Source organism: Ictalurus punctatus, chromosome 5 (assembly GCF_001660625.3).
Source record: "Ictalurus punctatus breed USDA103 chromosome 5, Coco_2.0, whole genome shotgun sequence".
Classification (NCBI taxonomy): Eukaryota; Metazoa; Chordata; class Actinopteri; order Siluriformes; family Ictaluridae; genus Ictalurus; species Ictalurus punctatus.
Window position 1 is genome coordinate 22,141,138 of NC_030420.2, and position 13,984 is coordinate 22,155,121.

At 38.6% G+C, this 13,984-nt stretch overlaps 1 protein-coding gene across 1 annotated transcript; it reads right to left on the reverse strand.

The window, feature by feature from the left end:
- Positions 1–3,509: 3,509 nt before the first annotated feature.
- Positions 3,510–11,552, reverse strand: dclre1b (DNA cross-link repair 1B). The gene is made up of 4 exons (XM_017468972.3): positions 10,771–11,552; positions 8,209–8,374; positions 7,879–8,061; positions 3,510–5,380 (listed from the first exon to the last, which is right to left on the reverse strand). Exons 1-4 carry the CDS (start codon positions 10,960–10,962, stop codon positions 4,155–4,157), a joined length of 1,767 nt encoding a protein of 588 aa, XP_017324461.1. The 5' UTR covers positions 10,963–11,552; the 3' UTR covers positions 3,510–4,154.
- Positions 11,553–13,984: the final 2,432 nt, after the last annotated feature.

Genomic DNA, 13,984 nt, shown 5'->3' on the forward strand with positions numbered 1-13,984 from the left:
CTAGTCCTCCATGGATTGAAGTATTCCAGACTGGTCTTTCTGTGCATACTGTACACAAAATAGAAAAAGGGGTAACACTTCACTTAAGGACAGCATTCATAGAGCTACATGAAACCTACATAAGTTCTTTCAGAAAACTGACATAACTTTATGATTAGTGACCTTTGTATTATTTAGCAGCTGGCCTTATACTGAGGCCATCAAAAGCATAACTTCATAACCTAATACTATCAATCTAAACCCTTTTAGTGAGAAGAGATACGATAAGCCAAAGATTCTTGTAATTAGCTTTTAAATTGGTTCAATTATTATTATTTTTAAAAAAATTTGTGCTCATTTAACTGCTTCATGAAGATGTAGGTCTTCCATCTTTGTTTGATGACACCAGTGAGTCTGTTTGGTCTTCCTTGTACCTTGAGGAATGTGTCAAGTTGAGCCATCCTACAGGCTTGGGAAGAACATGGTGCTCCAGTGGGGACTGGTCCAGTTTGGTGCATTGTGATGATATGGGAGAACTTGCATGGGTTGTCATATTATATCATTGACTGACTCTGACTGTGGCATGGCTGTTGGTGCCAGACAGACTGGTTTTCTGTTGCTCAACTGGGATTTTCGCACACGATAGTCTGCAGAATGGTGCAAATCCATGGTACAACCATGGTGAGCAGAAAAGCATCTCAGAAAGCACATCATGTAAAAACCTTGAGGCAAATGGGCTACAACATTAGAAAACCACATCACACTTGCCTGCCAACAACAGGAATCTAGTGTGCTACTGTGGAGAGTAGAGTGTACAGGCTCACAGCAGCTGGACAGTTGAAGATGTCCAGTTTCAACGGAATTACAGGAGATCGGCAGTTTCTGAAGTACTTACAAAGTCCTGTCTGGCACCAGACAGTCATTGAGATAACATTTTCCCCATTTCCCCATGGTGTTTGATGTGAACATTAACTGAAACCCTTGATCTGTATCTGCAGGATTGTGTGAATTGTGCTACTGCCAAGTAATTAGGATTATTAGATTATTACATAACCTAATAAAGTGGCCAGTGATTGTATATTTTAAACTTAAATTTGAATATGCTTATTTTACTGTATGTACACATTTGGTAATAGTAAAAGATAATCGTATACTGTGTCACAAGTAGAATACATTATCATAAAATGGACCCTGCATATCAATGTATATATGAGCTTATCTCACAAAGTATGGTCTGTGTGTTAATCTGAAAGCAACTTCACAGAGAATGCAAAGAGTTTCCAAGACAGAATCAGCACATTCATTCTTTATGAGCACAGGGGGACTGTGCTGGGGCCTTATAAGCAGCGCATATAAAATGCATGGGAATGAGGGACAAGTCGACAAACTCTGAACTAAAGTCTGTCTGCATGTGAAATTTTAAGCCAGCCAAGTTAAAATATCTTCAGCAGGAAAAACTGTAAATGTATTATTGATGCTATATTAAAACACTGGATGGTGTATTTTAACTCAGAATGCCAATGATGGACAAATATAGTCTACTTCTAATCCCTGATCAAGTATATGCATAACTGCATATAATTTACAACACAAACATACAGCACAATACAGTAATAAACAAATGGTATTGTATATTCGTTGGACAAGAAAAATTATAGTACAAAGCTCCTCGTTAGCGTTTGCATAGTCTGAAAGTACTACACACTACTTCTAGTTATGTGCTGATAAGAGACAGACAAGAGACAAAACAAAAAACAAAAACAAAAAAAACCCCAAAGATAAGTGGTGTTATTTTGGACTACTTCTGCAGAGCTTGTTGTCCTGTTGTGCTAAAGACTAATTAGTGTCTGATGTTGTTAGAAGTCAAAAGCACTGCACAACTGTAAATGAGCCTTGTGCTAAATGAACGCATTATGAAACATCCATTAGAAAGCCAGGAAAAAAAGAGGGGGTGTTTCTATGGAGTGCTTATAAACTGTCTGTCCTGCTGTCTGTCCTCCTAGTCAAATACAGCTAATACAGATAAATACAGTTATTTTTCACTAATTAGGAATTAGTGTCCAAAAACCATTCACATGCTTGTGTGAAATGTGCAGACAAATAATTAAGGGGTGAACAGAATATGTAGACACTTGTCTATTCTTTGTAGAAGGGGAAAAGAGACTGAAAAGGGTGACTAAATCATGACATTGCCTGTTATTTACTGCCATCTACTGACAAACCATTACACTTACAGATTTTCAAGCCAAAAAAAAAAAAAAAAAAAAAAGAAAAGTTGCTGGCTGCAAAAGTTGAAAATCATGGAAAATGATGTTAATTCAAATGTAAAATATTGAGAATATTTAGAAGATTCAATTTTCTCCCTACTATTCAAATCTGGCCAGCCTTCTCTTGCTTGTTCTATAATTTTAACTCATAAAAAGGTACTTAACTAGTGTTAATCTGACTTTTTTTAAAAAAATATGCTATACATTTAGTACATTTCTATAATCCACCCCCAGCTTATACTTGGCACAGTTATGCAACAGGGCTGTTAATAACTGATTTAAATCCAATTCTAAGTAAGCATTACCATATATTTCTTGTCCGTTAATCCATTTTATTTTTTGTTTTTATTTTATAACATGCGACACTAAAAACCTCCTGAGTGATTTTTCAACTAAATTGGAAAAAAAAGTAACAGTGCATAGAAAAAAAACACACGCACTTTGCCCCTTTGCTTGTAACCCTTCACCAAAAAAACTCTGCAGTACTGGAATTGAGAAACCTCTGATTTAAATTCAAGTTTGTTGCACTTTTCCAGATAAATGCATAACTCAATTTACATAAATAAACAACATCCCTAGGGCAGCACAGTGGTTAGCATTGCAGCTTCACAGCTCCAGTGTTCCCAGTTTGATCCTGAGTGTGGGTTACTGTCTGTGTGTAGTGCTGCATGTTCTCCCCATGTTCGTGTGGGTTTCCTCATACTGTCCACAAACATGTAGTTAGGTGGATTGGCTATGCAAAATTGCCACTAGGAGTGAATGTCTCTGTGATAGACTGGTGTCCTGTCAGCCTTGTACCCAGTGTTATACACAGCAAAATCATCAGTGTTGGTTTAACACCCACAGTGCTGAATTCACACCCTATAGTGTTTATATAAGTCCATTGGACTCAAATAACACTCTGGGTGTTAATTCAACACTAGGGATTTTACTATGTAAGGACAGACTTCGGATAGGCCATGACCTTGATCGGTTACTGAAGATGAATGAATGAATGAAATAACTTCCCTTTCCATGTCTATGATAGGGTAAAATTAAATTCACTAGAATCTGAACTAGAATTAAAAATGCCATGCTCTTAAAGAAATTTGAAATTCACCTCTTAGAAATTCACATCTTAAAACAAGTTATAGTTTTGCACCTTATGTTCATTTGTTGTAAATGACTGAGTTAATATAACATACAACACAATACACACAATCAACATAATATTCCTCTGATGTTGACCATGTGACCAATGGTAATGATGAAATGACAACTGAAAACATAAGACATTTTATTACAATTCAATCTGAAGGTTTTTGGGGGAAAAAACGTTGTGTGCATACAATTTCAACATTATATATAGTAAGTAACTTAGAAAAGAGCAAAAGCATAACATGCTAATACCATAATGGTTTCCATACTGTTGAAAAGACAATCGGTTAACACCCATTTAGGTACAATAACAAGACACATACTGGATTTGGTTTGACAATAAGTACAATAAGAACCCAATTTAAATCATGATGTTGCAGTAGGAAAGAACAGTCTAAAATGTGCTACATCATGCTACGTCATAATAAGTTGAAAAATACGGAACACACCACAGAAGAGTTTTAACACTTCATGTAAAAACTGCTATACATTAAGCAAGTTGTATTAGAGAGCTTTTGAGTGTGTAGTGGTTGTTATTGTGGCAAAATCAACACAAAGGCTTAGATTAAGCCAGAAGAAAGAAGTTCTGCCACCCTAGCTTTCTCCAGAACTGAATCGAAGAAGGTAAACAGTGCGAATAATTACTAGAATACATTTACATCACATTTTCACTATGAATGTCTTGTACACTATTTGACAATTTCTGTTACTCGTAATGATGACGGGCAGTATATGTCTTGGTTTTGTCATTGTCCTAAATGTTTTCAATACCTATTTGGATTTGAATCTCTGTATTGCAGCCTCAAACGGATCACCCTCGGCTTTTGGCATATTGATTGGCGCGAGTGGATACACCTTGTGTAGACTTTGAATGACTCCGTATTGACATGCGAGTTCTTCCTCTGGAATAGTGAAGTTGTTGAGTAGCCACTGCTCTGTCTCCTCTCTCTCAACTGTATCAAATGCATCAGATGAATCAGGATCTGTTTCAGATGGTGTTAAAGCTGCCAAAGCCATTACACAGCTCCTGTCATGGAGACTAATGCTGTCCATTGATGAGCACATCACTCTGGAGTTAATGTTTCCCATCTGGGGGCTCCTCTTCCTGGGATTTTTGTTATGGGTCACAGCAGTAATGCCATCACAGGGTGAAGGTGTGATTTTTCTTGTGCCATTAACATCAGGCGACCGTGATCCTTCAAGGGCAATGAGGGAATCAGTCTCATCTCGAGGGAGACTGTCAATCATGATTGCATCCTCCAATGTGACCCGAATCAGATTTAGACTCTTAGGGTGTTGAGTGTTAACATCATGTGTTAGGGCTGTGTTCATGTCTAACAGAATGCAATGAGAGTCTCCATCCAGTTCAGAATCGACTTCCACTACATCATCTTCTGCCTCCACAGCATCTGAATCTTCAACATCATTATGGCTAGGGAGTCTGGGATTCTTTCCAGGTGATTCGAACACAACCCCTCGAGGCACTGTGTGCAAAGAACGATGAAGAATATTTCGTGTGAAAGTAAAAGGCTGAACATTAGGCTTTGCCATCATGTAGCGTTGTACTGACTCGGGTATCACCACCTCGTGTCGATTCCTGCGTTGGCACAGAAGAGAGGAGAAGTTCGGCATGCAGCTGCCCACGATTGGCACCAGGGACAAAGGACGCAAAGCTGAAACAAATTCCTCCAGCTGTTGGTAGGAAGAGTGGTCTGAGTAGGGCACTACATGGACGTTAGGATGGTAGGAAACCACTGGGCGGCTGGTGGGCAGTATGGCGATGGTAGGCCGCTCCTTATTCCAGGCCAACAAGTTGGATGCAGTGACCTCAGACTGAGCAACGGCACGAAGACGCCCCGAGCCTGGCTTTGTGCAGAACACATCGGGCAGCTCTAGCACCCGCAGGGTCTCCAGACGCTCCACGTCTACCTCCACCCAGGTCTTAAACTCCCTCGCCAACTCTACAAGCAGAGACTCTTTCCCCAGAGCATACATGCCTATGTGCAAAAAAAAATACTATATTCATATTTTATACATTAAAAATTGTTACACTGCTTAACCTCAGCCTGTATCCACCTGAGAAATGAACTCCCAGCTGGAGCATAAAATTGTATTATTCATACAGTGAGGGAAAGAAGTATTTGATCCCCTGCTGATTTTGTACGTTTGCCCACTGACAAAGAAATGATCAGTCTATAATTTTAATGGTAGATTTATTTGAACAATGAGAGACAGAAAAACAACAAGAAAATCCAGAAAAACGCATGTCAAAAATGTTATAAATTGATTTGCATTTATATGAGGGAAATAAGTATTTGACCCCCTCTCAATTAGAAAGATTTCTGGCTCCCAGGTGTCTTTTATACAGGTAACGAGCTGAGATTAGGAGCACACTCTTAAAGGGAGTGCTCCTAATCTCAGCTTGTTACCTGTATAAAAGACACCTGTCCACAGAAGCAATCAATCAATCAGATTCCGAACTCTCCACCAGGGCCAAGACCAAAGAGCTCTCCAAGGATGTCAGGGACAAGATTGGAGACCTACACAAGTCTGGAATGGGCTACAAGACCATTGCCAAGCAGCTTAGTGAGAAGGTGACAACAGTTGGTGCGATTATTCGCAAATGGAAGAAACACAAAAGAACTGTCAATCTCCCTCGGCCTGGGGCTCCATGCAAGATCTCACCTCGTGGAGTTGCAATGATCATGAGAACAGTGAGGAATCAATGATCTCAAGGCAGCTGGGACCATAGTCACCAAGAAAACAATTGGTAACACACTACGCCATGAAGGACTGAAATCCTGCAGCGGCCGCAAGGTCCCCCTGCTCAAGAAAGCACATATACATGCCCGTCTGAAGTTTGTCAATGAACATCTGAATGATTCAGAGGACAACTGGGTGAAAGTGTTGTGGTCAGATGAGACCAAAATGGAGCTCTTTGGCATCAACTCAACTCGCCGTGTTTGGAGGAGGAGGAATGCTGCCTATGACCCCAAGAACACCATCCCCACCGTCAAACATGGAGGTGGAAACATTATGCTTTGGGGGTATTTTTCTGCTAAGGGGACAGGACAACTTCACCGCATCAAAGGGACGATGGACGGGGCCATGTACCGTCAAATCTTGGGTTAGAACCTCCATCCCTCAGCCAGGGCATTGAAAATGGGTCGTGGATGGGTATTCCAGCATGACAATGACCCAAAACACACAGCCAAGGCAACAAAGGAGTGGCTCAAGAAGAAGCACATTAAGGTCCTGGAGTGGCCTAGCCAGTCTCCAGACCTTAATACCATAGAAAATCTGTGGAGGGAGCTGAAGGTTCGAGCTGCCAAACGTCAGCCTCAAAACCTTAATGACTTGGAGAAGATCTGCAAAGAGGAGTGGGACAAAATCCCTCCTGAGATGTGTGCAAACCTGGTGGCCAACTACAAGAAACGTCTGACCTCTGTGATTGCCAACAAGGGTTTTGCCACCAAGTACTAAGTCATGTTTTGCAGAGGGGTCAAATACATATTTCCCTCATTAAAATGCAAATCAATTTATAACATTTTCGACATGCGTTTTTCTGGATTTTTTTGTTGTTATTCTGTCTCTCACTGTTCAAATAAATCTACCATTAAAATTATAGACTGATCATTTCTTTGTCAGTGGGCAAACGTACAAAATCAGCAGGGGATCAAATACTTTTTTCCCTCACTGTAACATGTATTATTCATCACAGACTTTCCAACAACAAGATAATGTGGTGGCCTGGAAAACCCCTTCACCTGATCAAATGTAGCTATTTTCTTCTATATGTAAAACAATTTAAAAAGTACAGGTTTTTCTTTTGCATGTATGTAATGAGATACTTGTACATGTATCTCATTATGTTATAGTTTTAAAATCTAGCTACCCCCAAAAGTGGAAAGGGAGAAACTGTATTTAAAGATTCTAGACATTTAAAGATTTAATTTCTTATGAAATCACTATATCCTACCTGGCAGCTTGATCCAATATGGCCATTTTCTAACAAGGTGTTTCCACCCACAGAACTGTCGCTCACTCAATGGTTTTTGTTTTTCGCACTATTCTGTGTAAACTCTGATGCAGACTGTGTAAACTGTTATGTGTGAAAATCCCAGGAGATCGGAAGTATCTGAAATACTCTACCCACCTGTTACCAACAATCATGCCTCAGTTAAAGTCACAGATATCAGACTTTTTCCTCACTCTGATGTGAACATTAACTGAAGCTCTTGACCTGTATCTGCATGATTTTATGCATTGTGCTGCTGCCACATGACTGGCTGACTGGATAACTGCATAAATGAGCAAAGGTGAAAGGTGTTCCTATTTAAGTGCATGGTGTGTATATAATATATTGCATTTTATTTATTTTATTTTTTTGCATTTTCCTATAATCTTATTCTTTTTCTTCCAAGCTCCTAACTAATGAAGCTTTAAAAGGTGCAACTCAGCATGAACTCGGCATGTGACACATTTTAAATCTCACCGATGACCACAGTGTAGTTTGGATGGTCTCGTATGATCTCCTTCATCTGTTGACAGGCTCGCTGGCGAGTAGGAATCAAACGTGTGGGGTCACAGTTAGTGTTGTCCAAATAAAGCACATCAATAGTAGTATTATTTCTGAGACACGGCTCACGCAGCATTGATGGAGTGTACCGAAAGTCACCTGTTAAAAAGTGGAAAAATGGTTAAGAACCGAGTACAAATAAGCTTTCTGTTTTACAGACTGCTTTACTCACATAAACAATTCAACAATTCTCACATAAACAATTCAACAATTCAAGTGTTCAATTAAACATAAACTAAAGTGTACCAGTGTAAAGAATAGTGCCAAAGTAGCCCTCGAAAAAAAACATAACAGCCCCAGGACAGTGGTTGGCATCAATAAGGGTAACGGTCAATTTTTCTTTCCCAATGTCATCCAGGGGCAACAGGTGCGGCTCACCAACCTCCAGAGGCCGGATCCATTTTTCGTTCACCTGCATAACAGAGAACATCAAATGCAACAACACTGTGGAAAACTTAAATCAGAAGAAACAACACTGTATGTTTATACACTCACCATCCACTTTATTAAGAACAACTGTACATTCATGCTGTTATTTAATCAGCCTAACATGTGGCAGCAGCACAAAGGAGCAGAATGGCGTGAAAAACAAACAAACAAAAACATCCTGTGACCCTTCACAGGCTCTGCAGGCTGAAAAATCTTGCTGATGAAAGAGATCTGAGAAGAATGACCAGACTGGTTCGAGCTGACAGAAAGTCTATAGTAGCTCAAATAAGCACTCTTTACAACCGTGGTGAGCAGAAAAGCATCTCAGAACACACAACACATCAAAACATGAGGTGGATGAGCTACAACAGCAGAAGACCACATTAGGTTCCACTCCAGTCAGAGAAAAGAAATCTCAGGCTATCATGCAGACTCACTGACATGGGACAGTTGAAGACTGGAAAAAGACCAGGTGATTCTTTTTCTTCAACTGTCTAGTTTCTGTGAGTCTGCATGATAGCCTCAGATTTCTTTTCTCTGACTGGAGTGGAACCCAGTGTGGTCTTCTGCTGCTGTAGCTCATCCACAAGGTTCGATGTCTTGTGCATACTGAGATGCTTTTCTGCTCACCACAGTTGTAAAGAGTGATTATTTGAGTTGCTGTATCTTTCCTGGCAGCTCGAACCAATCTGGCCAATCAATTTCCTCTGACCTCAGCACACCGTCTTTCCATGCAGCCACTTTCTCTTTCCACTGGTAATAACAATGTGATAAATACTGACCATGTAAGAGATTTGATGGAAAATCTGTTCACAGTAATATCTTTTCTAAGAAAGAAGAACAATTAGGGGATTGGATTCTTCATTTGTTGTTTATATCCATGAATTTGTAATAAATTCCTTTTTTTACTGTATTTTTAAAGGTCAATTGATTCCATGACATTTTTAGACTAGGTTATCGTACTGTAAAATTTTTAAACTGAAACAGTGCTAGTGTCAACTCAGGAAAAGATCTTGAAAGCAGAAAAAACTTGATAATGTACAGTACATAGAAGGGGACCTACAGGACTGAGTGGAGAACTATAGAAATATAGAGAATATAATATCATATATGAAAAATCCCACAGTGGATTCATAACCCTGCGGAAAAATCCAACCTAGTCTCACCAGGTGCCAGCTGCTAAAACACAGACTGAGTTGGACAAACTGGTAGACCATGTTATTTTGTAGCTTCCTTTTAATTTGATTAAAGAAATCAATACACGTTTGAGATTTTCTAATCGCCTTAATGTTATTTTCTTACATTTTCTTCATCCACTTTATTAGGAACACCAGCACATTCACGCAGTTTTTTTCTTCTTCTTCCAATTAATCAATCAATCAATCACTGTTTTGAGTTTGAGTATTTCAGACGCTGCTTAAGTCATGGAGTTTTCATTAAAGTTGCACCGATACTAAATTTCTCAGCCGATACCGATAACCGATTATTGAGAGTGATATCGACCGATACCTCTGCCTTTTATGACTTCTTTTAAATTAATAATAATTAATTCCACAATTCTCAAGGAAATTAAATTAAAATAAATAAAATAAATAAATAAAAACTTCATTCACTGAGTTTATGTTAATATGAGTTAATATCATTTTAAAAAAGTTCATATTACCAGTTTGATGTTCAATGATTAAGTAGAAATGCTTTTGTTTGTGGTGAGTGAATGTGAAGACTATCAGTTTTTTTTTTTTTTTAGAATTCAGTCAATATTAATATGAATTATTAACATTCAATAAATTAAGAAATCTTACTTTAATCTTCAGAATTTAGTTAATATGTTAATGTTAATTTGAGTAATGTGTTTTCTGTTTATGAGACCAGTTACTGTGAAACAACTTGTTGAAATGGAGAGAATGAAGTTTTTATTTGCATTTCCTTCAGAATTGTGGAATTAATTATTATTAATTTAAAAGAAGGCATAAAAGACAGAACTATCGGCTGAGAGATTTTGTATCGGTGCATCTCTACAAATAACCACTCTTTACAACTGTGGTGAGCAGAAAATCATCTCAGAATGCACAGCATGTTGAACCTTGAGGTGGACGTCAGCCAGTGGAAGATCAAAAAAACGTCCTCTGGTCTTTATCCAGTCTTCAACTGTACAGTTCTGGATAGTTGTCTGAATGAGCAGGAGTACAGGTGTTCTTATTAAAGTGAGTACATGACGTGGCGGTAGCAACTGTAATTCAAATCTGTTTCTCTTCTACAAGCACATACCAGCTGGCAAAGATGGCCTACCCGTCTGACAGCTCGGTCTGTATTTGATAGAGGACTAAACTGGACTTTTCAGGTCTGAGAGTATACCCTATGCAGAAACTCAGGACTCACCTGTAGTTTGAGTTTGAGGAGCTTGGCGGTGAGAGGAGAGCAGTATATGGGCCGGTGGCTCCAGGTTGATGTGAGGCCACAGGTGTGATCTGAGTGCATGTGTGAGAGGAAGAAAAGCCGGACATGGCTGCACTTTCTAAGCTGCCAGCAGTCCACAGCCAGAGGGGTGTGAGGAATGATTTTACCATTCATCTCTTCTTCTGCTGGGGAAACCCCAAGACTTTCAAAAGGGCAATTTTGTGCTGCTGAGTAGAGAGCATTTACTCAAGCATTTGCAGCAGCCGTTTAGTTATCTCAATGATTATACCAGATAGAAACTTCTCTAGCGTTGTCATAGAAAGATATAGACTTAACCCTCCAGTGTATACAGGGTTTGCCGTTCAGTTAGTCAACATCAACCATTTCTCATTAGCTGTAGTTAGCGAAGGCTAACTGTGTGCCATTCTGTGTATTTATTTACAAACTTACAACAAAAAATGTGTGACGCCTGAATATTATGTGTTTTTAGTACCGCATTTTTAAGTTATGACATTGAACAGAACAAGGTGCTGCTGTGCTAACTAGCTTAGCATTGCAGTACGGTGACAATCCAGCTTTGTCTATCGGGTTTAAACTAGCCAGCTACAATAAGCATGCATTCGCAGTCTAACGTTTGAAGCATCCGGTTATCGTTACAGTGTTTTATTTAAAACAAACCACAATCCCGGTGCATAAGAAGCACTAAATACATCGCTTCACTGCGTTACTGATTTGCTTGGGCCGCCAAGAAAAAAATGAAACATTTCCCGTTGGCTGATGCAGCCCTTAAAGGCACATCATCACTAAAAGTCCACAGTGGTAACATAGAAGCTGAGCCATTAAATAATTCGTTACATTTGATTATTTACTGACTTAATTTTTAATAAAACTGTTTGTTATTGAATTGTTAAGGCAGTGTGTGACAGCTGGAAAACAAAACAATATGAGACGTTTTATAATGATATACTTCATGCATTCCACTGACAATAAACTCACATTGTAAAACACAACTGGCCTATATATATATATATATATATATATATATATATATATATATATATATATATATATATATATATATATATATATATATATATATAAACCAATTACCAAATTATATCTGATATTTATGTTGCAGTATGGTAATCCTCGCAGTAACCACAAGAGGGCGACAAGACATAACAGCGGCGCCGAATGCTTCCTTCCAAATGACTCTATTTGGTGATTTGGTGTATATACAGTATAGTGCACTAATTAAGGTGTAAACGTTGTTATTTTATACCTTATGTGGTGTAATTATAAATAGGGAGTATGGAGACATTTGTATCTCTGCCACAATGACACTGTAATAGGGACATATTGTTAACTGAATGCAGTTGGGGTTAGGAAAAGGTCACCTTCTGTCAGTTGGTTGACTTTGACCTGGGCGTTTCTGGCACATGACTGGCAAACACAGCTGAATTTTTCGCCAATCAAATTAATACATCAGATAACATACCGTATGTTGAAATGACACAACACCACTTCCATCGCAACTTGCAGTTCTTATGGAAAGTTATGCAATCATATTCTCATTACCACACATATATATATATATATATATATATATATATATATATATATATATATATATATATATATATATATATATATATATATATATATATATAAATGGTGTGGTAATGAGAATATGATTGCATAACTTTCCATAAGAACTGCAAGTTGCGATGGAAGTGGTGTTGTGTCATTTCAACATACGGTATGTTATCTGATGTCAGGATAGTAACTCGCCAAAATATTTTTTGAAGACTGTGCTTTAAGGTTTGTGTACTAATGAAGGCATATCAGTAAGTCTCCAGGAATCAAGCTTTTTTTTTTGTACATATGATATACAGTTCTGTGAAAAAGTATTTGTCCCATACTGGTTTCTTCTGTTTTTGTGTATATCTCATATTAAATAGTTTTAGATCTTCAAACGAAAGACAACATAAAACAAAGGCAACCTGAATAAACACACAATACAGTTTTTTTTTATTATTGAAGTAAAATAAGTTATCACTCGTGAAAAACTAATTGCACCCTTAAATATAAAATCTGGTTGTGTCACTTTTAGCAGCAATAACTAAAACCCAATGCTTTTGATAACTGGATATCAGTCTTTCACTTACGTCTAGGATTAGGATTTACTCTTATGCTTTGGATCATTGTGTTGCTGCACAATCCACTTGCGCTTGAATTTCAACTTATGGACTGAAGTCCAGATATTCTATTTTAGGATTTTCTGGTAGAGAGCAGAATTCATGTTTGCCTCAATTATTACAAGTTGCCCAGACCCTGAAGCAGCAAAGCATCCCCACACCATAACACTTCCACCACCATACTTGACTGTAGGTTTGATGTTCATTTTGTGGAATTCGGTGTTTATTTTACACCAGATGTAACGGGACCTGTCTTCCAAACAGTTCCACTTTTGACTCCTCTATCCAAAGAACATTCTCCCAAAAGGTTTGAGGATCATCAAGGTGTGTTTTGGAAAAATTCAGATGAGCCTTAATGTTCTTCTGGGTTAGCAGTGGTTTTCACCTTGTCACTTGTTCATGGATGTCATTCTTTGCCCAGTGTTTTTTTTTTAGCTGACTCATGAACAGTGACCTTTATTGATGCAAGAGAGGCCTGTAGGTTTTTTGATGCTGCCCTTGGCTCTTTTGTGACTTCCTGGATGAGTAGTTGCTGTGCCTTGGAGGAACTTTGGAAGGTCGGCCTCTTCTAGAAAGGTTCACTACTATGCCGAGGTTGTTTTTTTTCCATTTGGAGATAATGGCTCTCACTGTGGTTCTTTGGAGTCCCAGAGCCTTTGAAATAGCTTTGTAACCCTTCCCAGACTGATGTATTTCAATCACCTTCTCCTTCATAATTTCTCGAACAGGGTTTGCAGTAATCAGGCCTGGCTGCGTATAGTCCAGCTGAACCCCATTATGAATGCAGTTTCATAGATCTGGGGAATTGGTAACTACGGGGGCAAATACATTTTCACACAGGCTCGGTTGATAAATCTGCAGACATTGTTGTTACAAAGATTGTTCTATGTGATTCAGTTTGTGTACAGTGTCCCTCTTCCTCTGCTGTAAACAGTGCAATGACTTCCAGGTCTGGTTGTAACACGAGAGCGGAGATCTTTGCGGAAGGGAAGATATTT